This window comes from Ctenopharyngodon idella, chromosome 21 (genome assembly GCF_019924925.1).
Source record: "Ctenopharyngodon idella isolate HZGC_01 chromosome 21, HZGC01, whole genome shotgun sequence".
NCBI lineage: Eukaryota > Metazoa > Chordata > Actinopteri > Cypriniformes > Xenocyprididae > Ctenopharyngodon > Ctenopharyngodon idella.
In genome coordinates this window covers 8438179-8462851 of record NC_067240.1, presented here as the reverse complement: position 1 = coordinate 8462851, position 24673 = coordinate 8438179, and the positions used below count along the sequence as shown (strand labels likewise).

At 35.8% G+C, this 24673-nt stretch overlaps 2 protein-coding genes across 7 annotated transcripts in view; both read right to left on the bottom strand.

The window, feature by feature from the left end:
• Positions 1 to 786: 786 nt before the first annotated feature.
• Positions 787 to 11648, bottom strand: LOC127503406 (adenosine receptor A2b-like). Of its 2 annotated transcripts, none has more exons than XM_051877129.1 (3): positions 11376 to 11648; positions 7881 to 8588; positions 787 to 4065 (listed from the first exon to the last, which is right to left on the bottom strand). In XM_051877129.1, the coding sequence occupies exons 2-3, from the start codon at positions 8201 to 8203 to the stop codon at positions 3057 to 3059; spliced, it is 1332 nt and encodes a 443-aa protein (XP_051733089.1). In that variant the 5' UTR covers positions 8204 to 8588; positions 11376 to 11648; the 3' UTR covers positions 787 to 3056. The 2 variants fall into 2 exon arrangements, with proteins under 2 accessions (XP_051733089.1, XP_051733088.1); XM_051877128.1 differs by having other exon boundaries at positions 11342 to 11647.
• A 2720-nt stretch (positions 11649 to 14368) lies between these two features.
• Positions 14369 to 24673, bottom strand: part of LOC127503888 (cytospin-A-like) — a 32240-nt gene continuing 21935 nt past the window's right edge. For 3 of the 5 annotated variants that reach the window (XM_051878074.1, XM_051878071.1, XM_051878070.1), the window contains exons 14-17: positions 18437 to 18553; positions 18200 to 18259; positions 16090 to 16163; positions 14369 to 15911 (exon numbers count right to left, since the gene is read on the bottom strand). In XM_051878074.1, coding sequence (XP_051734034.1) covers positions 15863 to 15911; positions 16090 to 16163; positions 18200 to 18259; positions 18437 to 18553 — 300 coding nt within the window. In that variant the 3' untranslated portion in view covers positions 14369 to 15862. Of the gene's footprint in view, positions 16164 to 18199; positions 18260 to 18436; positions 18554 to 24673 lie in introns of all 5 variants that reach the window. The other 2 variants (XM_051878072.1, XM_051878073.1) reach the window with 1 other exon arrangement.

Genomic DNA, 24673 nt, shown 5'->3' with positions numbered 1-24673 from the left:
AAAATGTCAACTCCCATGTGCCAAATACATGTATCATGCAGATCTTTCCCACTCTAGAGCTTTTTAATGAGGAAAAGAGAAGTGTAATGGTACAGTTTAAGGGATCATCAAATGCCCCATCATTTGATTTCCATTGCATTAAGCCGGCCGCTGGCGTCAGCAGTCTCTCTGTAAATACAATCATAGCTGGTCTGTGTAGGAGTCCATGTTTGTGTTTGTATCCGTATGTCGCAAGAGAGGATTATACACCACTGTCCTACATCCTGAGAATTTTATGATCCCTAATCATTGTTGTGTTGAAGAATAAATAAATCTATTACAGACGAATGCTTAATATACTATTTGTGAATCATTACTGTTTATACTTATTCTTCTGGGAAATTTGGAATCGAAGTCCACTTTATTAAGCACCAAGAAGTCCACTTGATGGTGCACAGACAGTATATGGCTTAAACTCTTATCATGATGAATGTCTGCATTTGATTCTAATCAACACACAAGGTTTTATGCACTCTCGGGTAAAAAAAAGGTTGTCACTGGGGTTGAACCCTAAGGTGCAACAGATGTCACTAGGGCAATACCCTTTCAAATGGTACTAATATGTATCATTTAGGTACTAATATGTACCTTTAAGGTACCTTATTTACCCTTTAGGTGTAATTAAGATAGAAAGGTGTACCTTTTAGCTTTTGCACTCTTTGTATCTGGGTGCCGCCCCAGTAACAACTTGTACCTTTTTTCCTGAGAGAGTGTACATCATTATACATAACACTCTTTTTGTGCAAATTTGGTTATAGCTTTGTTTTATTTAGTACATTTCCTTAAATATTAACACATGCTTACAATCAGTACAGTATAATTCAGTTTGGTCATGTTTTAATAGGGCTGCGCAATTAACCGAAATTAAACAGAAATCACAATATCGCTTAGTGCGATTATTAAATCGCAAAGGCTGCGATTTAAAGTTTCAGTATGTAAATTTTAGCGGCATCTAGTGGTGAGGTTGCAAACTGCAACCAACGGCTCAGTCCACCACTGATACCTCCCTTTCGAAACACATAGAGAACCTACGGTGGCCAACACAGGACAAAGATGTCGTCATCTGAGACAACAGAGAGTAGACAGTCAAGCAAACGCACTCTGTAGAGCAGTTTGTCCGTTTAGGGCTACTGTAGAAACATGGTGGCAATCGGCGCCGATAGCCTAGTGGTTAGTGTGCCGACAGATGGCGCAAATGCATTCACAACGACCCGAGTTCAATTCCTGTCTCGAGGCCCTTTGCCGATCCTGCCCCCTCTCTCTGCCCAATGCTTTCCTGTCGGCTCTCTACTGTCCTGTCTGAGTAAAGGCACAAAAAGCCCATAAATATAACTTAAAAAAAAGAAAAAGAAACATGCGAAAACATCGAAATTGCGCTTAAGCGATTTAGCTTAGTGCGATTATGAAATCGCAAAGGCTGCGATTATTTTTTTTATGCGCAGCTTGTCAATGAAGTATGGCTCCAAATGCTAATCCATCTGAAAGCACTGCGAGTTTGAGTCGCTTATAATGTGCTTATAATCTTTCCAGACATGAGAAGCATTTATTAACATCTTGTCCAACAAAAGACAACATTTAGTAACATTCAGTTTTTACTCCAAATTCAATTCATAACGACAGTTGAGCATCCTTCTGTGAGATGATGTGGCTTCTTACACAGAATAAGGCAGTTTATTAGTCATGTTTAATCAATCAAAGCATTTCAATCTTCTGTTTATTGGATAGTATGATGCCCATAGTGATTTCATGGAATGACGTGTGTTATCTTCTGCGGCAGGGCATATTTGGAGTTTCTGCGCAAGAGCGCCCTCTGGCTTTCAGATGGAGAAGCATTTACTACTGATCACTGAGCCGTACAGCTCTGACAAGCTGCGCATAAAATAATTCCCAGCCTTTGCCAAATCGCATGCGGTTTAATCGCGATTATTTGTGCAGCCCTAATTCTAAGGTAATAAAAACATAACGGTTCATTATGTAAAGTCTTCATACACCACTAAAAACATAGTTATGTATATTATATTGCATTTCTGTCAATAGATCCTCCTAAATATTACACACTGGACCTTTATTTGACAAATGTGTGCTGCATGTTTCAGAGTGAAGAGCGGCGCTGTGTTCTTTTACAAGCTAACAGCTCATGATGTGGTGTTTTCAGTGTCTCAGAGTGGTTCGGTTCACAGTAAAAAATAACGTGCATTTGGAATTATTATTACAACATTTTTCTTAAATACTTGATTTTTTTTTTTATTTTACAGTGAAATATTATAATAGTAAAATTTCTTATTTTTTAATTTAAGTAATAATAATGATAAATTATTTTATAGTCATATTAATATATAATCAAAACATTTCTGGACAAATTGTGCAGCCCTACAAACAAGCACACACAGCAAACCTGGAGCTTTTTTCAAATCACATTTTAAATTGCAATCACAATTTTTAAATCAGAAAAACTGCAATTAGATTTGTTTCCCGAAATCGTGCAGCCCTATGTTTTAAAGCACTACAGAGGTTCTGGAAAGTGTACTGATGGTACATGTTTTCAGTTTGGACATACTCCTACTTAAATAAGCACAGAAATATGATACTTCCTTAAAATGTGCCACACATCAATGTCTTTTATGGCACGGTTATAACAGGTTTATCCAGAATATTGATTTAATCCATTAGGCCTCTCCCACTTTGGCTGGGAACAACAATAAAGCTCCTTAAAATCGCTTTGAAAATGCTCTACAATGTCAGCAAACTAGTTCTTTATGAGGTCAGAAAATCTGGAAACACCATCAGGGGTGTTTGACTGCAAAGACAAGTAAAAATTCCTGGAATTTGTGCAGTGAGGGTTCCCACAGGAGCTATGTGATCCTCTCATAGCTTTATCTTTCCTGACCCTGGCCTGGATAGTACTGTAAATGAAGTGACCCTCACTTGCACAACAGCTCAGATCAGTAATTGCTTCGTGAAGAACGAAACTAGCCTCATCTGGGTATTTTACTCTTGTTGTGTAATGGAAGTGTGTGTCATGACACTTCTGCAAGATCAGATGAGTTGCTTGTCCTTATGGGCACCAGACATCTGACATGCACATTAGTAATAGCATTGCAGTCTTTTACCGTCATGATTTCTACATGGTCTCTGATGGAGGGAACTTCCTCCCTGGTATGTAATGAAAAAATCTGTGTTGAACTGGCTCCATTTAAAGCTCCATTTAAACTGTATCCTAAGTCTTGGAATTCCGTTTTTGGCCTGATTTTTGCTGGCATTTGCTTTGTAAATTCATCGCAAGAAATCATGCTGCGAATGGGATTGGGATCCAGCACAAAGCCATTGGACATCGTACAAGAAGTGTCAATCACACTGACTGCAGCAGAAGAAGCAGCCATCCCTCCATTGCTGTTACCAATGGCCAGTCTGTTTTCATGCCACAGGAAGTGCTGACGGATGATCCTTCGGAAGGTGTGCCTGAAGTCACGTATTCGGTAGGCGTATATAAACGGGTTCACTACTGAATTAGCATGCGAAAGCATGATGGCCAGGTACATGACCCAGTCCTGAGGTCGATCACACTGAGGGCAGAACAATGTGAAGCAGTTAATGATGTGCAATGGGAGCCAACAAATAGCGAAGAGGCCCACAATGATAGCCAAGGATTTGGCGGCGTGGACCTCCCTTTGTAGTGTGGACCGGGATGAGGATCCTTCCCCGTGGGTGTGTCCATGCATGTGCACTAGCTTCTGCTCCATCTGTCTGAGCTGGCGACGGGCAGCCATGAAGATCCGCGCGTAGATGGCCAGCATAGCAAATAGCGGAATCAAGACGCAGCCGAAAAAGTTAAAGTAAACCATGTAACCCATGGTGACGACCTTCTCGAACAAGCACTCCGTCATACCTTGAGGACAGGAGCTGTTGGTTTCTGCGGCGATGCCACTGTTCCAGCCCAGCATGGGGGTCAAGCCGATGACCACTGAAAGTATCCAGCATACCGCAATGATGCCTTTGGCTCTTTGGCCTGTGACAAGGCTGTTGTACCTTAGCGAAACAAAACAAAAACAGACATGAAACAGCAATTTTGGAAGGAAGCATGCTATGAAGCACTATGGTGATAAGCATGCCAAATTAGGTCATATATTACAATCTGCATCAAACAATATGTTGATGTTTCCTGAAGTCCATCCTGAAGTGGGCTGTATTGTTGTGTATTGTTCACTGTCAGGGCTTGAAAAGGGTATGGCATTTTTTTTCCCAAATCCACACAAGCATGCACTGACTTTGCTCCTGGGAAATGTCTATTGTTTAGGTGTTAAGTCCTGGTAATTGCTGCCAAAGTGGAAAATACCAGGATATGTGCAAATAAGAAGCATATATTTCACCTGTATTGTGCCTAGTCTTAAAATAATACTTACAGGCTTTGTTTTTGTACAACTTTCAATGAGGCTGAAAACTTGATCTTTTCCGTGATATAATTAGAAAACAACAAGACTTAAAATGTTAAATTAAACCAGGGGGTTTCAACTGCAAAAGATTATTACTTTGAGAGGTGGCAAAATCCAATTATCAACCTTATATATTAAATAACAATACTAAACAAACAAACAAACAAACTACTCATTAACCACTGATTTAAAGGGTTAGTTCAACCAAAAATAAAAAATACCCTGGCTTTTCCAAGCTTAATAATGGTAGTGAATGGAGGGCCGGATTAAAAGTGCATTGATCCATCGTAAAAGTACTCCACACAGCTCTGGGGGGTTAATAAAGGCCTTCTGAAGTGAAGCAATGGGTTTTTGTAAAAAAAAAAAAAAAAAAAATCCATATTTAAAACTTTATTAACTATAATAACTAACTCCTACATCCTGCGTCATACATCGCGTCAGGGGTTACTCTTGTGGTTTTATTAAGAATGCTACTATATTGAGACCCCGCAGACCCCTGGTTGAAAAACCAGATACTAAAATAAATTATACAAAGAATATCAGCAACCGTACAAGCATCAGTTTACAAACAGTTTGGAATACAGCTGTGCAAAACCCACCGCCGCTACGCATTTCAAACATCCCGTCACACAGACAGCCCTGCTATATGTTTCCTTTGCCAAGGGCAACAGTTGGAAACGGTGGTCAAATGTCAATTGTTCCAAAAATCCTTGGGCTTATATCAGGCCCATAGAGAACAACAGTGGCTGTTTCATTAAACCCAGAGGACTTACTGGGCTCCAGTACTACTGGTACCTCATTCACACACCCACAGAGACTGGAAGCCGGCAGACCTTATGTAATCAACACTTGCCCGGGCTTTTGCTGTCACTGCTGTTCTCTTACAACGCTTTGGGCAGCTCAATCTACACCATGAGCAGAAATGTGCATCACACCCTGTATGCAGGCAGGTGGTAAAGTCCCACACCTTTCAGCTTCCGAAAAGTGCTGCTGAGAACTGCTGGGCCAGAGGGTTTAAGAATAATAATTACGATGTTCAACTGGAGCGCAAAATGTCCCAGGTTTAATACCAGACACTTTCACATCTTTAGTAAATTAAGTTTATATCATTGGACCAAGATATAATTAGTAGTAAAAAAAAATACTAGGATAAGTATAACTCTTTATGATACATACTTTAATCACTAATTAAAGTGTGTATATACACTATTTCTTCCGAGAAACCCTTAACCTCATTAAACTCCCTCACTGTTTGTGCTACATACAATGAATGATACCACAAATCATGTGGCTTGTGGAGCAGACGTGTGCTATTATTTTTGTAAAGGATCAGACCTATGATTTACACCTAACGGACAATAAAACGGCTGAAAATCCCCTAGGCTTATACTGAAGGAGGGACCTGAGTCATATCTAGAGACTTGGGCCTGTTAAAAAAAGCATCTAGCAACCAGGGTTGTGTGCCATTAGAATTGAATTGAGAATGGCTTTTGAATTACAAATGAATTCCATAATTTAAACGGAGGTAGCAGAATTTCAATTCGAATTTGAGTGTAAAAAAGAACAAAACTGAACTGATTTTCAAAAAAACAAGCAACATTTGTCTTTGAATATTTGAAGCTGTTTAAAAGTTTTTCAAATTAAATTCCAATTCTACTTCCTGTGGGGTGTGACTTGTTTGCTCCTCCTTTGTATGTCACTATGTTACAACATGGTGCCAGATTAAGTATTGATTATTGATTTGGCTCCACTGAAATGAACTATTCTTGAAACATTTGTCAACAGCGTAAAGCTGCATGACTCCTATTTACTGCAAAAATCATTGCAGGCAGGTAAAGAGTGATTACAGGGGAAATTACATGTATCTGAGGGAATTACAGTGCATGTTGTGCCCATTATCAAGTCATTTATCAGGAGAAAAGCAGAGAGAGTCACTCAGTCTAGGAGCCTTTAACCTCATATCAAAACATTTGCAAAACACACATAAATAAAGATTACATAAGATTACACATCTGCAAACACGTTTTATTAAATATACATGTAAACACTCACACAAACACACAATGCCTCCCATATCATTCTAAACCTGTATGAACCATTTTTCCTCTGTGGAATGCAAAACAAGATATTTTGAATAGACATTTTTCAATATATTTTATGCCCCATGCCATGCGTGACCGTAAATAATGACAGACTTTTCATTTTTGAGTGTACAATATATATTTATATTGGGTTGTGTGTATGTCTGCATTCCAAACCAGTATATAAAAAAAAAAGGACTGTATCCCTATCCAATTTAGTATCATTGAGACACTATTATAGTTTGTATTTATATTTTGAATATTTATATTTTCAGTTTTCATTTAAATTTTAGTTAAATTTTTTAGTAATTTAATTGGGTTTTTTTTTTTTTTTTAATATCTTTCGTATGGAAGCTTGTTTCCGCCACTGAATAAAAAATAAATAAGGTAATTGCGTTTTTTTATTTCACAATTCTGTCTTTTTTTCTCAGAATTGCTAGTTTATATCTCGCAATTCTGACTTTATTACATGCAATTGCGAGTTATGAAGTCAGAATTGTGAGATATTAACGCGCAATTCTTAGAAAAAAGTCTTTTTTTCCTCAGAATTGGACTTTATAACTCACAATTGCGAGTTTATATCTCACAATTCTGAGAAAATAAGTAATTCTAACTTTATTTCTAGCAATTGCGAGTTTATATCCTGCAATTGTGAGTTTATTTCTAGCAACTGCGAGTTTATATCCCGCAATTGTGAGTTTATATCTCGCAATTCTGAGAAAAGAAGTCAGAATTGCGACATGTAAACATGTAAAAAAGTGAGAATTGTGAGGTTTTATCTTTTATTTAGTAGCGGAAAAAAGCTTCCATAATTTCCATCAATATCATTTTTTTTTTTTTTTTTTTTTTTTAATGTTTTTAAATGTCTATCTTTTCTTTATTAATTCTTATTTTAGTTTTAGTTATTGTAGTACATGATGTCAAACTAAATTAAAATGAGAAATGTTACCTACTACTTTGTTTAATTTATTTATATTTATTTTTTTAGTTTGTTAATTATAACGCTTATTTTATTTCAAGTAATGATTTTTTTTTTAAATGGTGTTAGTTTCAGTTTTAGTTTTTGTTACTATAATAACCCTGCCCCCATTTGCCATTATTTGGCCAAACAATTCCGTTTTGTCTTTAATACAAGTTTTGATCAGTTTTTACCATTAATAATAACCAATTATGAATGTACTGGTAATGTGAAAGAGGAAACTTTGTCTATGTTCTTGCTATGGGGCGACTCTGTAATCTGTTCTTTCAAGCAACCATGTGATCAGTAATCTTGTTCTTACTAAAAGTTTGCCTTTAACTCCTGAAATTCACAACACAACCATTCACTCACCTCAATGGGATCTTGATGGCAATGTAGCGATCCACAGCAATGGCCAACAAACTGAAGATGGAGCTCTGCGTGAGGACCAGCACAAAGCAGGCGATGAAGAGGCATCCATGAAAATGGCTGCAAAAGCCCGTGCTGATGGTGACGGCAAACGGAATGGCCAGGAGTCCCACTGCGATGTCCGCCACAGCCAGTGATACCACAAAGAAATTGGTGATGCTCTGGAGATTGCTGTTGAGGCAGACGGCCCAGCACACCAGAACGTTCCCTGCCACGGCCAAAACCGCAATCAGCAGCTCAAGAACAATGTAGACGAGAGAAGACATGGTTCCATCAACCAATATGAAAGGACATCCTCAGGGACACACATAGTTGTGCTCCAGATAATTGCTCAGTGGGACTCTGCCACTCAATGGCTCCTGCAGTAGGTGTGAGGACGAGCCAATCCGACCATTGCTCTAACCAAATAACTCTCTTTTTGAAGGGAAAGAGGGGATAGGAAGAACCTGGTATCAGCTGCTAAGCCACTTTGGGGGTAACTGTGGTAACTGCAGGGTCAATAGAGACACCCCTCCATAAATCTTGATTTACCCGTTCCCCAGCCTGTCCCTTAGGTCCAGCTCACTTCAGCATTTCATTGAAAGTCTTAAAGGAAACAGATGCTAAATTGCATGAAGCAGCTCCGGTAGACCTTCAATGGGACTTCTTACCCTGTAGAAAGAACAATCACATTGCACAATAAAAGATCAACATCTCTGGGTCACAAAAGCAATCCATCTCTCAAACAGGAGGTCTCCATCAAAAGAAGACAGACCAAATCCAACAATAAGCTTTTATTTTAAGAAAGACTCCACAAGTACGAATGAAATATTTGTGCATGCCTTCTATTTATCACAAGACCCGGTCAGCACTTCCTCCATTAGTTTCTAGGATGTATACAGTTGAACTTTGCAATGCCTTTGCTATTATTGGCTTAGAATCGTGAACAAGTATTCTTTTGTACCCATTCATGTGATTCTGCTTTCATGTTACATGGACTTTCTACTAGAAATGCATCAGTTTCCCCTTTATTAAACGAATAAATGGTAATTATTGGTAGTAATTTCTTTTGTATCATAATCAAATGTACATTCAAAGGTTTGGGGTCGGTAAGATTTTTTAACTGTTTTTGAAATAAGCCTCTTATGCTCACAATGTAAAAAAGAATTGTTGGTTTAACTTAAAAAAGTAAGTTTCCCTGGTTGCCGTAAAATTTTGAGTTCATTGAAATTAAAAATTTGAGTTAATACAATGAAGGCGATTGGTTTAATCAACAGAAACTCAAAATATTATGTTATCTGAACCACATTAATTATTGAAGTTGATTTGACAAAAGAAAAAATGTGTTAAATTGTGAAAATATTTTTTTTTACAGCGTACCCAGGTTGCATTTATTTGATTAAAAATACAGTAATTTCTATTTTAATACGTAATATATTCCTGTGATGGCAAAGCTGAATTTTCAGCATCATTGCTCCAGTATTCAGTGTCACATGATCCTTCAGAAATCATTCTAATATGCTGATTTGCTGCTGAAGAAACATTTCTTATTATTATCAATGTTGAAACAGTTGTGCGGCATGCTTAATATTTTTTGTGGAAACAGTGATATATTTTGTTCCAGGATGTATAGAATTCCTTTGATGAAAGAACAGCATTTATTTGAAATAGATTTTAACATTATAATTGTCTTTACAGTCACTTTTGATCAATTTAACACATCCTTGCTGAATAAAACTATTCATTTGTTTAAAAAAAATCTTACTTACCCCAAACTTTTAAACGATAGTATAAGTTTCAGCTCTACTTCTTTAGTATTTGATAATGCTCAGTCTGAATTGTTCAAATACAGTATGTTCGTGTAAAAAATTCTGTCTTTATGTGTAATTAAATCATTCTGGCTATCCTTTGACTCTTTTGGTTTCTTTATTGTGGTTTTGTGTAGGCCTATCTAGAAAGAATTGAGTAACAGCAGCATTCCTTCCAAGGTAGACCACATTATCTTTTATTTTTTTTAGAGATTTCTTATCTTTTAGCTCTGTTTGATAAGGCACAAAAATGCTATGATTAAAGTCACAGTCAATCTTTCTGGGGTTTAGTGTTGTGGTTTGCTTTTTATAGCACAGTGTGACTGAGGTATGGCTGTTGACTCTCTCAAGTGAAAAAAATGACAAACTGTTTCCAATGCACAGGTCTAGAATCACGCTGCGTTTTAACAACTTTTACCTCAGCAAGCACTGTTCTACAAAATGCTTCCTGTGCATTAAGACAAGGTACTTTCCAAAACTTGTTGAACTGTTATGAAGTATCATAATATTAAGCACATGATGTCTGGACTGAAAAGAATGTACCAGGTCCCTCATGCGTCACGTCATGCACGTCTTTATTTAAAAAAGGGGTGGAAATGTGGAAATATTGTACAGTATTCAGTACTGTAACAGATGCTCAGCGAGCGTGTTTGGCGTGAGAGGAAATGATGCTGTCATTAACAGATCTCTAATTTTAGTAGTTATTTTAAACCTGCCCACTGTTAGAGAAGATATGTCTTTCACAGCTTGTAAATTACATCACTTTTCTGTAAATCATTCCATAAATATGTAGATAGGTAGCTGGCAAACGACATGGACTTTTTTTTTTTTTTTTTTTTAACATTTTAGCTTTAAATTCTTACTTAAAATCATTAAGAAATCGTATTAATTATAATTTAAAAGGTAAGGTGTTCAATTTTTTTGTCCCTTTAATCAGCTTTTATGGCCACGAGGTGCGACAAACGATTAAAAAAAAAAAAATTAAATAGGCTCATAGTATGAGGTCATAAAACGTGTACACATGGCATAATACTTGTAAAAGATAAAAGAAAATAGGAAAAAAATGCTATTAAAAGTAGTTTTTAGCACATTAACTTGTCACATTGTACACTGTAAAAAAATGACTGTTGCAATTAGTTATCACAACTTAAAATTTTGTGTTTTTTTGGTGCGATAACTCAAAAATCCAAGTTGATTAAACTTAAAATTAAGGCAACACCTACACTTACTGTTTTAAGTTGTTTTATGTTGAAAGAACATATTATTAGTTATTCTAATGTTGAATTTTAAGTTGTGATAACGAATTGCAAAAGTAGACTACTGTCACTCCTTGTCTTGAGAACTACTATTCTCACATTGTAAAATAAAAAGTAGGAAAAAAAATGAGGAAAACGTAACGTTATTATCAAAATACGTGACATGTTATCAAAAATAACGAATACATAGTTTAAAAAGAGCGAGATAATACAGGTGTCACTTTGTCTCCAAAACTGACAAAGTCACTTAATCTAAATCCAAAGTCAATACTTTCAGTTCTACTAATCTCAAACATTATTAGTAAACAAATACATGTATAAACTGTTTACATGGTAAAAACACTTTCGTTCCGTTACTCACTTTGGCTGTGTACAAGCGCGTTTCCGCCACGCACCTGAGTTGTAAGTTTCTCCGCTGACATCTTATCGCTTCTGAAGGTCCAACCGCAAAACTGCTGAATGTCCGTAAGAGGGATACAAATCAAATCATTCCAAACGTTTTCCTCACCCTGACAAAGTACACTTACAGACTACTCTGAACGTGTTTGGTCGAGGAAAAGGCGAGTTGCAGCTTCCCTCAACGCTCAGTGGAGTTGTGTGGTGGACACAGACAAGTGCGCGCGCTTTCACAGTGACAGTGACACGCGCTGTGAGAGAAAGAGAGGCACTCCTGATTGGTTTTCGTGGTTACATTAAACATGATGTTTTCCTCACTACGTCTACAACATCTGGGGAGGTAACCTCTTCATCATACTGTCATACTGTCATTTGTCATAGTTACAACAATAAAAGTCAAGGCATTAGCCAGCGCATGATAAGTAGATAAATAAATAAAATAGCAACAAAAAAAAAAAAAAAAAAAAAAAACATTTAAAATTATTTATTTAAATGAGTGCGGTTTTGATTTATGTACCATATATATAGGCCTATACACACACACATATAGGCCTATATATATATACACACACACACACACACACACACATATATATATATAGGCTTAAAAAGTGATATGTGAGGACTTTTAACTTTTTAACTTTTATGCAGTTAGTTTTTTAAGATAATCTTGCATAATATTGTTTTACAATAATATGACATCTAATGTTTATACAACAAAACACGACTGCATTTATACAAACGATATTTTATCAGAGGAATTTAGTTAGAATCGTTTAGTTTGTAGCCTATGCTATTTTTTATCGTTTGTAAGCCCGCTTTGAAATGTACATACTCAGCCAGCACAATGGGCCAGCTGATGTGAACGTGAGGATAAGGAAGTGAGGGACCTGTTAGGTACCGTGAGGTTGTGTGGTTTCTCACGTACAGCTGAAACATCCTGCTTCACCTCAGGGCCACATGAAGATAAATGTATGTAATCAGCAAACCAGAGGCTGAGGTCCACCCACCAAGGACTTCATTAAAGCACGCAGCACACACTGCAATGACATTTCTTAATGTTTTGGATCTAATACATAAGCCGAAGACTTTTTGTGGCCCTTCAGTAAATCAAATCACAGCCTCCCTGCTCACCCTTTACTACAGCCTTGTTTATGCTTGGACAAAAAAACCTTCGGCACAAATAGACACTTACCTCAGAGTTCCAGACACAATCGGTGTGAAAATGAACGGTTATTTTCGTAGAAGGAGGAAGTTCTTGAGTACAGCTGTTTAAATAGACCTTTTGCTGGCTCAATTCTTTCTTTCCACAAGACAAGGGTATAGTTTAGATTATTTATTTATTTTCCACATTTCTGTTCCTTCCCTTAAGTGCCATGCACGACTTCCAGGAAAAGATGTAGGCTACTTAAAAAGAAAAAGAAGAAGAAGAAATCTTGATGACCAGCCACTGTACAGTTTCAGGATCACGTGATTAATGTAATTTACATACTACCAGGTTAATTTAAAACAGTCGTGTTTGTTGTAGAACTTTAACTCATGTTTACAGAAAGGTGTCTTTGATTTAACATTATGGATCTAAAAGGTCAAACCTACTCAAGCTGGAAATGTACTGACTTTATGTACCGTAAAACTAATTGTTAACCAGTGACACAATGACGCCCTAAGGACCAAGATGAGATCAATATATCAATAATGTTTAAATAAACATGAGGGATATTTGGGAAGAAAATAGTTTGAGAAGAGAGTTGCAACTACTGTCGTTTTAGTATTATTTATACTATTAAAGTATTTATAATTTTTTGAATTGGGTTATATTTTAGTTATTTCTATTTAGCTTTATTTTCAATTGAGTTTTTGTAATTTTAGTACTTCATTTCAGTTAATGTTTGTTTAATTTTTTAGGGTTTTCATCTGATATTTATATTTTAATTTAACTTCTGCTTTATTTCAAATAAAGAAAATTATTTTTAAATAATTTTAGATTACAATAACAATGCACTGTAAAAATAGTTGGTTTAAGTTACCTGGTTGCCTTAAAATTTTGAGTTCATTGAAATTAAAAATTTGAGTTAATACAATGACAGCGATTGATTTAATCAACAGAAACTCAAATTATGTTGTCTGAACTACATTAATTATCTAAGTTGATTTGACAAAAGAAAAAATGGTTACCACAAATATTTCAATCAATATGAGACTTTATTGTCATTAAAGGGTTAGTTCACCCAAAAATGAAAATGTCATTTATTACTCATCCTCATGCCGTTCCACACCCGTAAGACCTTCGTTCATCTTCAGAACACAAATTAAGATATTTTCAGTGAGGCCTCTATTGAGAGCAAAGCCAACTCTCCAGATCCATAATGGTACCAAAAACATATTTGAAACAGTTCATGTGAGCTCAGTGGTTATATCTTAATATTATAAAGCGTCAAGAATACTTTTTGTGCGCCAAAAAAACAAAATAACGACTTTTCAACAATATCTATATGGGCCGATTTCAAAACACTGCTTTAGAGCTTTACGAATCGAATCAGTGAATCGGAGCGCCAAAGTCACGTGATTTCAGCAGTTTAGCCGTTTGAGAGGAGATCCGATTCACTAATTCAAAACAAACGATTCATAAAGCTCAGAAGCTTCATGAAGCAGTGTTTTGAAATCGGCCATTACAAGATGTTGTTGAAAAATTGTCATTTTGTTTTTTTGGCGCACAAAAAGTATTCTTGTTGCTTTATAATATTTATAATTTTATGGACCTTGAGAGTTTGAATGGCTTTGCTCTCAATAGAGGCCTCACTGAGCCATCGGATTTCATCAACAATATCTTAATTTGTGTTCTGAAGATGAACGAAGGTCTTACGGGTGTGGAACGACATGAGGGTGAGTAATAAATGACATTATTTTCATTTTTGGGTGAACTAACCCTTTTAAGTCTCATTATAAAACCATGCAAAAGCCCATTCACACAAATGAATCAACACACACTGAACACATTTGAAAATATCAAACTGTATTTGTGCACACAAATATTGTTCTCACAAAACCTTGCTTACAGGAAACCTTATTTTTTTCAAAATCCTCCCCTTATTGTACAGTGCTCTAAGAATCTTGATAATGAAACAATAAGGTATTTGTAGTGTCAACAAGGCATACGATCCAGGATTTATACAAATATGAATTATGGCAAGTTTTAAAGAACAGCACAGCAAGATATGATGTGATGTTGTTCAAATCAAAGTGTTCATATCAAACTCCATGTGACTAGGTAGCAAAACAGAGGTTACATCTCACAAGAAGATCCAAACAAAAATACTCCTTGTCACTACTGACCTTTTCTAGGAAATTCAATGTCAGCGTCAATGGCATTTCCACATATAAACAGAATATATCATTTAAAACACGACAGAGCTCTCTGTAGCGTAAATAGAATAAGTTAGTTTTGCAACAAACATGACTTGCCCTTGACATAAAATTCATTTTGAACTGCTGTCATTAGCAGCATAAAGCTTGCTGCAACACACTTGATCCCTTCAAAGAGGTCTCGAATTGACAAATTATCCATGAAACAAACATATTAAAACAGCAGTGCATTGAAGACAGCAGAGCAAGTTTACCTAAAACAAAAATTGTGCTCTTGGCAATTTTTTTTCCATGTAAGGCTTCGGTTTTGTGTGCGGAGGCTTATCTTTGACAGACGTACAGTATATAAAGCATGAGTAAACCATGAGCTGTCAGTGTGGATGGATTGCAGTCGTCTTATTTCACATTTCATTTAAGTAAATACACATTCAGCCATTTTTATTTGTGCTTTTACACCCATAAGACAAACTCAATCTGAATCAGCAAGCTTCCAGAACCCAGCTGGCTTTATGTGTCAAATAAGGATTAGTAGTGCGTAGACAAAAAGGACTGAAATGCTGAAAAATATTCAATAAAATAGAAAACAAGCAGCCATGCATTTCATTTGTGCTGATATTTCAAACAAAAAACTTCTTGCAGCATTTTCAGTGATCAGCTGGAATGAGTATTGAGGAGGAAAAAACACTTTCTGGCCAAACAGCTTCATTTTAAATTACATATTAGTTTTCTTTTAGTGTATGAAAACAGTACAATATTATAATAGCAACAAAACAAGGTTGGATGTTAAGGAGCCCTGTTTTACTTATTAGAAAAAAAAGGCTAAATAAATCAGGTTTGAGCTTATTCAGGCTAAGGGAAACACAAAAAAACATTTTTTTTTGTGGGCGAAGCCTGTTGTGGCATCACTCTTTGGAATAAATACTGACAATCTAAGACCAATACTGGCATAAAGAGGGCATCCTTATGACAAAACAACAATTTTCAAAGGCAACTGTTTTCCAAGATACATATTTTTGTTGATTCATCGGCATAATACACTTTAAATCGTGTTGCATTGTTATTAAAGGAAGTCACTGGCTCATGATCTCGCAAACGTCCCACTCCTCTTCCAAAGCATTGCCACTCAGAGAAGCTTAGTAGGATCTGGCCTGCTTCTGTAGCCATAGAGGACTCTGGGAAAACACATTAGGAGAGAACTGTAAGTTGTGTGGGTCGAACAAGCTTCCCCCATGCGCAGCTAAGGCATCTGGGAAATTTGTAGCATCTTGGAAGTAGCATTTTGCAGCAAGGCGAACTGAGGTAAGCTGCCAATACAGCCCTGTTCAAGAAGATTCTCAGGTCTCAAAATACTTATAGATGGCCGTCACGTAGGTCATGACACTCTGCCAGTCGGGTCTTTCTGTGTGCACCATTTCACCAATGTCCTGTCAGACACAGAGAGGGAGTCAGAAACGGGAAGGCAAGAGCATTTGCTCTGAAAAAAAAGATGTTTGCGTCAAACTATGCGGTGTTACACACACATCTTGCGACAGCTTGTTGAGCAAACAGCACAGCTATCAGTCACAGTTTTCATCACTAAAACTGCTAAATATAGTCATATTATTACACATCTATTTATGTAATACAAACTTAATTGGGTAATTCTTTGACTGCATGACAGGTTGAAACCATAAAAACAAAACAACAATTGTTCACATTTCTTAACACTGAAACAGGACAAAACAACAAACAGCTGGGTAGAATATGTATATAAAATTAATGGCAATGAAATGGCGTAACAGGGTGGAAGGAATATTTCTTTAAAAATGCATCTTAAAGGGAATCAAAAATGATTTACTCACCTTCAAGCCATCCTAGGTGTATATGACTATCTTCTTTCAGACAAACACAATCGGAGTTATAAAATATCCTGGCTCTTCCAAGATTTATAATGGTAGTGAATGGCGCTCACAATTTTTAAGTTAAAAAAAGTGCTTCCATCCATCATAAAAGTAATCCATATGGCTCCAGGAGGTTAATAAAGGCCTTCTGAAGTGAAGCGATGGGTTTTTTTAAGGAAAATATCCATATTTAAAACTATATAAACTAAAATAACTAGCTTCCGGCAGACGGTCGTACGCATCGATCTGCGCCGGAAGAGTTCTCTGACTCTGACCCAACGCATGATGTAATGACGAACGCGGAAGCGCAGAGGATAGAACAGAAAAAAAAACCACCAGTCAAACGAGAATTTTTAAAGAGAAATGTTGGAGGATTTCGATATATAAGAGAAGAGGAGCTTGAGTTTGTTGCCTAGACCTATTTGTTTGAACTGTGAGAGTTCTACGTCATACATCGCTTACTCTTTTGGTGTAGGCCGTCTGCCAGAAGCTAGTTATTTTTGTTTTTAAAGTGTTAAATATGGATATTTTTCTTACAAAACCCATCGCTTCGCTTCAGAAGGCCATTATTAACCCCTGGCGTCGTATGGATTACTTTTATGACTGATGGATGTACTTTTTTGGACTTCAAAATCAGAAGCGCTATTCACTACCATTATAAAATTTTGGAAGAGCAAGGATATTTTTTAATATAACTCTGATTGTGTTTGTCTGAAAGAAAATAGTCATATACACCTAGGCTTGAGGGTGAATAAATCATGGGATAATTTTCATTTTTGGGTGAACTATCCCTTTAAGAAAGACTGAAATTAACAACCTGCATTTTAATAACATTCCTGTGAGGAACGGCTAAGTTAGCTGTAAACAAGCGGGCTATGACAATAAAACATCCAAAAGATCATAAATCAAGAGGATCATTGAGGCTTATGAAGTCTTCATAGTTAATTTTTTTCCTCAATATAAAAAGGGAAAGTGATGTCATAGTTGCATAATTGCACTAAGCAATTAGTATTTACTAACAGGATGGCAAAATTGGAAAACATCTACTAATGTTGAGGGAAATTCAAAGCAAAAGAAGACAGATTTGTAGCTTACTGAGATCATTTCATTTGTTTACAACAGAATTTCATTAGGAAAGATAAAAAAAGCACCTGGAGACATGGAGAACACATGCCTCCTCTGATAAGAAAGACACATTTAAAAACTACTCACAAACGCATTTATTTGATCAAAGATACAATAAAAAGAGAAATATTGTAAAATATTATTACAACTTAAAATAACGGTTTCTATTTTAATATAGCTTAAAATGTAATTTATTCCTGTGATGGCAAAGCTGAATTTTCAGCATCATTACTCCAGTCTTCAGTGTCACATGATCCTTCAGAAATCATTCTAATATGCTGATTTTGTTCTCAAAAACATTTATTATTATAATCAATGTTATAGCAGTTGTGCTGCTTAATATTTTTGTTGTAACTATTATACATTTTTTTCAGGATTCTGAATATATATTAGGTTTTGAGGCATTGTAATACGATGAATATATGAATTAGCTGTGACGTTCATATTAAACTCACCAGTGTTGATTTAATTCCCACGCTTTCTGCTGCCTGGAAGGCTAAAGTGAAATTTCGCCTCTGCAAAAGACAACCAGGAAGAATTGATGTCAATAAATGACTTTTTTATGCTAAATGATATTGAAGAATGCAACATATAGAGTGAATTCAGGTAAACTGTGCCACATTAGGACAAAAGTGGTCCAACTGACCTGAATTCACCCTCTATTTGTGTCTTACGTGTGTGCGCGTACAGACCTTGTCCTGGCTGCTGAGCTCGTGGTAAGGGATATGTGCCGGTAGATAGGTGTGAAGAATGGCACAGAAAGCGAGCCCATCATTCCAGCTGCTGCTGAAGTTGGTGATGTCAATGTTCTGTGTTTGTGTGGAGGGGGAGAGAAAGATCAATAATTACAATTTCAGTAGATGAACTGAGGGGATTGGGTGCGTGATTCAGAGGGACTGATGAAGCAGTGAATCTTTCGGTGCTCCTGTGACATTATGGTTGTAGTTAAGAGCCACAACTGTAAATCTTGTCAGAAATAATGTCTTTTTTCAATGTTTACAGAAACAGTGGCAAACGCTGCTTTTCATACAATTAAAACACACCTCCCTTATTTAGAGATGTGTAGATTCAACAAAGTGTATGTTGACCAAAAACTCTCATCTTGCTACATTCGTTACATTACACTTAAGCATTACATTGTTCGTTTAGTAAATATTTAATAGTGCTTTCAGCCACAGATAAGACCATATTACTGAGAACGAACACATTTTACAATGTTTTAAAATCATGAAATCAAAATGGACAATTCTTAAATTTTTTATGGAATATTGCAGTATTTATTATAAATGATTTATCTGTGCACATCATTTTTTCAATTCATGTGCCCTCATAATCTTTAATCAAAAGTAACATCCCCTCCTCGTGGAGCAACATCTTTTCTCTGATGACATGGCGTGAGGGCGGGACAACCTGTCACTCACATGACATCACAGCAAAAGCAAACCACAACCATTCAATCAATTTCCAATGGACAAAATCATGTATTTCTTGTTCAAAAAGTCGTTACACTTGGATATACATCACAACAAAGAAGAAAAGACTATCGCAACTTCCATTTCAAGGCGAATTTAAAATTATCTTGCGAAATTTAGCATTTTTTCCTCTCAACAGTCAGCACTGAAATTGTGAAAACATATGCCACATTCTGTGCAGGCTTGCTTCATTACATGATACATGTATTATAATTTCAAAAATAGTGCATTTGTTTACAATAAATACTCCATTACTTCTAGAACTTGAGTGAAATGTATTGTGGGTACACTGTTATGCAACTAACTATTTTCACGCACACTTCCACAAAAAGTAACTTTCATGCTGTTCAGAGACAGAGACCTACTTATGTATTCACATTCACCTACTTATTCACATTCATGACACATTCACAGACTGACAGTCTCACCTCATGCTGAAGTATTTGTTCAACAGCCCTGCTTATCTATATCAACATACTTCATACATGCTTTAATCCATACACGGAAGAAGCCATTCGACTGATTGCAGGCCATTTATGGTTTTGTTGTGACCGAGAAAGAGGGTTTGCGTTCATTATTTGCGTCAGCATTTGCACAACTAATGCTCTCCTTCTCAGATCTACAGCTCTCACGTGTTGCATTCACATAATATACACTACCGTTCAAAAGTCAATAAGACATTTAAAGAAATTAATACTTTTATTCAGCAAGGAAGCATTAAAGGGTTAGTTCACCCAAAAATGAAAATAAATGTCATTTATTACTCACCCTCATGTCGTTCTACACCCGTAAGACCTTCGTTAATCTTCGGAATGCAAATTAAGATATTTTTGTTTAAATCCGATGGCTCAGTGAGGCCACTATTGAGAGCAAAGCCACTGAAACTTTCAAGATTCATAAAGGTACTAAAAACATATTTAAAACAGTTCATGTGAGTACAGTGGTTCTACCTTAATATTATAAAGCGACGAGAATACTTTTTGTGCGCCAAAAAAACAAAACAATGACTTTTCAACAATATCTCGTGATGGCTGATTTCAAAACACTGCTTCTGAGCTTTATGAATCTTGTGTTTCAAATTAGTGATTCGGATCTCCTATCAAACGGCTAAACTGCTGAAATCACGTGACTTTGGTGCTCCGAACCACTGATTCGATTCGTAAAGCTCAGAAGCAGTGTTTTGAAATCGGCCATCACTAGATATTGTTGAAAAGTCATTATTTTGTTTTTTTGGCGCACCAAAAATATTCTCGTCGCTTTATAATATTAATATTGAACCACTGTACTCACATGAACTAATTTAAATATGTTTTTAGTACCTTTATGGATCTTGAGAGAGGAAATGTCATTGCTCCCTATGTAGGCCTCACTGAGCCATCGGATTTAAAAAAAATATATCTTAATTTGTGTTCCGAAGATCAACGAAGGTCTTACGGGTGTAAAACGGCACGAGGGTGAGCAATTAATGACAGAATTTTCATTTTTGGGTGAACTAACCCTTTAATGGGCAGCCTGAGTCAAAAGAGCCAAAGCACGTCTGTTTGGTGTACTGGAGCTGGCCCCACCACAAAATAAATAAATAAATAATTTATTTTGATGATCGATTAATCTATTGATCATTTTCACTTTATATTAGGTGTCTTTAACTACTATGTACTAACATTTAAATTAATCATTTAATTATTGTGTACATACATGTTTTTACATTGTACTTATATTTTTAAAAATACCTGCATGTACCTACAGCTTTAGTTAGTCTATAATTACATAAGGACACCTAATATAAAGTGTGATCTTTTTTTTCTTAATTTAATCTATCTATTATTTTCTGAGTAGTCAATTATAGTGCCTTACCAGTATAACCTTAGTTAACCTACTAATAAATAATAACTGTAATTTATATAATTAATCTTTAAATGTTTTATTTAAACATTTTTTCATAAGATTTACAAATAAAAAAAAATCCCAACAGCAAATCAGCATATTAGAATGATTTCTGAAAGATCATGTGACACTGAAGCCTGGAGTAATGATGCTGAAAATTCAGCTTTGCCATCACAGGAATAACTTATATTTTAAAATATTCCAATAGAAAACGGCTATTTTAAATTGTAATAATATTTCTCAATATTACTATTTTTACATCCTTGGTGAACATAAGAGACTTAAAAAAAAAAAAAAAAAACTTTTGAATGGTAATGCAGGTGCAATAATTAAAGTAAATAGTCACAATACAGCAAGCAAGGCTAGCAAGTATCACTAACTAGTGCTTTTTTGTATTTTAGTTTTTTTAATCCTTTGTCTTGCTTGTTATATCTGGAAACGAGAACGAAATACGTAGGATGTACGGTGCAATTTACTGGAACTGATATTTGTTCACCCGTTGCAATTCATCTGATGTGTATTCAAGAGTTTCCGAAAGAAACAAAAGCACCCTTTCAGATTACACTATCACCCACTTCCTCTAGTAAAAAAGGACCCTAGATTTAAAAAAAAAAAAAAAAGAAAGAAAAAAAAGAAAAGAGTAACAGCCTTTATCAGATGTGGCAGGCCAGTGTAACCGTGCTAAGGGATGGCGTAAATTGGCAGAGAGCACGCTCGACTTTCTGGTAACCCATAGAGAATGGACTGGAAGGAAGTGATGAGCTCATCAGAGGGGGCTACAGCAGCAGGAGATTGAGAGGGAGGAAAAGACCAAGGTCTGTGGAGCACCAAAGTGGTCTCACACTGATAATGATGCTCTGTTTTTTATCCAGAGATCTGTGCTAGCACACTGACCACCAACTTAAAAAGACACTGGCTATAGTTATTATACAGTGTCCCAAAAAATATCTGGACATTTAAGCCACACTCAAAGATGTATGAATTTAAATATCAAAATATAAATAAATAACAAGAAATAGTAACACTTTACCGTAAGGATAAATTTGTTAACGTTAGTTGCATTAGATATCATGACAATGATAACAATGAACAGCGGACAGTACTTTTACCACATTTATAAATCTAGGTTAATTTATACAACTTGGGTTAATTTAATCAAAAGTGACAGTAAAGATATTTACAAAAGGTCACTATTTCAAATAAATTCTGTCCTTTTGAACTTTCTATTTATTAAATAATCCTGGAACAAAACTATCATGGTTCCAACATAAATATTAAGCAGCACAACTGTTTTCAACTGTAATAATTAGTAAGAAATATTTCTTAAGCAGCAAATCAACATATTAGAATGATTTATGAAGGATCATGTGACACTGAAGACTGGAGTGATGATGCTGAAAATTCAGTTGATATCACAGGAATAAATTACTTTTTAAAATATATTAAAACAGTTAAATACAAGTGTCAAATGTAAGTGATGAACTACACTTCTGGTTACTCTCCTAAAACACATGTGTGAACTTGAGAGGAACTGACTTCATAAATACAAAAAGACCAGGAACATGTACTGAGGAAGTAAATAAAGGTCAGTTTTGTTTTCACTTTTACTGTAGATACCTTAAAGTGAAAGTTCACCAAAAATGAAAATTCTGACATCACTTACTCACCCTCAAGTTCATCTAAAACTGCATAAAGATCTTTCTTCTGCTGAATAAAAAAAAAAAAAAAAGTATTTTATAGAATGTCGGTAACCAAACAGTTGATGGACCCCATTGACTTCCTTTGACATTTTTTTCTATACTATGGAAGTCAATGGGGTCCATCAACTGTTTGGTTACCGACATTCTATAAAATATCTTTTTTTGTGTTCAGAAGAAGAAAGATCTTCATACAGGTTTGGAACAACTTGAGGATAAATAAATGATGAAAGAATTTTCTTTTTTGGGTGAACTATCCTTTTAAATACCATTGTAGCCAGTTATGTCCAGTTATGTGTACAAACTCCAGCCATGTTGTTTGCAGCCAAACGAATGTCAGCACAACAAAACCGTGTGAAGAGACAGGGTTACGAAGACATCGAGACATCCTTTCCGTGTCCTCTCTCGTTTGTGTGCCAGTGTTCAAAGTGAGCAGCTAATGAAAAGAGGTCTTGTGTGCAAAAAACAGGAAGGCCCAGGGGAGAGAGCATTAGGCTAATCACATTGAAAACAGAGAAACAGAAGCCCGCTCGCTGCGCTCTCTGCAAAAAGTGCACTCCAAGTAAAGCCAGGCCGCTTGTAATGAACACATTAGAGTTGCAGTGAAAAATGGCTTTTATCCACTAGTGGACATAACCATCAATCACACGCACACTTACAGAGAGACAGACAAAGATGTAGAGAGAAAGGAGGAGACAGAGACTGTGGGGTTATGGGAGTGTGGTGTCAAAAAGACAAAAGAACTACCAAAACTGAAAAGGGGAAAGTCGTATTTGTACTGAGGTGATAAAATGGACAAAAAAAAAAAAAAAATCCAAACTGCAAATTTCAGAATCCATAAAATATAAAGAAAACACAACTTTAAATCACAAGGTCATCAAATTCACAAATCTGTGCCCACAATGGTTTTGTGCGCTGAGAGGTTTTATGCAGAAGGAGAAATGTAGCACACATCCTGGCTTGAGGGAAACCATGGTAACATCATGGTCCAAAACCCTCTCTGAATGGTAAACAATTTGTATGCTTGACGGCAGAAGAGTCATTGTGATAGAAGACGAATTTGTGGATTATGCATGGTCACGTTCTGTTTAAAAATCAAACACACTCAAACAAGAATACCTGAATGCTGATAACTGTGAAATTGGCAAGTGAATTTAAGAATTTTAAGCAATACTGAAATAATGAAACTATTTCTATTGTTTAACAAGATGAGATTGAGACCACATTAATACAGTCAAAGCCTAATTTAAACTTGGTAATAAACAAAGTTTGGAGTTTTGAAAACTATAATGTGCAAGAAGGTGTGTGTGTGTGTGTGTATATACATTATCAACTAATTTTTATTTTTGTTTTTGAAAGAAGTCTCTAATGCTCACTAAGGCTGCACTTATTTGATCAAAAATACAGTAAAAACAGTAATATTGTGAAGTATTATTACAACTTTTAAAAGTTTTCTATTTTAATACATTTTAAAATGTAATTTATTCCTGTGTTGGCAAAGCTGAATTTTCAGCATCATAATTCCAGTCTTCAGTGTCACATGATCCTTCATAAATCATTCTAATATGATGATTTGGTGCTCAAGAAACATTTCTTATTATTATCAATGTTGAAAACAGTTGTGCAGGTTCATTTTTTTTTTATTGAAACTGATTTTTTTTTTTTTTTTAATCTAAAATAAAATAAAATAAAAATTGTACTGACCCCAAGCTTTTTGGACAGTAGTGTATATACACTGCTCTCCAATTTGTGGTCATCACTTGTGTGTGAGAGTGTGTGGGAGTTTTGTTTTTTCATCTCAGGCCAATATATATATATATATATTAAGGACAACTGAGGGACTCAAACACAACTATTAAAAAAGGTTCAAACATTC

Excerpts from the sequence above, each read along its gene's own strand:
- LOC127503406 (XM_051877129.1), bottom strand. The coding sequence starts at position 8,203 with ATGTCTTCTCTCGTCTACATTGTTCTTGAGCTGCTGATTGCGGTTTTG. Across the intron at positions 4,066-7,880 it reads GCCATCAAGATCCCATTGAG|GTACAACAGCCTTGTCACAG; the intron begins GTGAGTGAATGG and ends TGTTTCGCTAAG.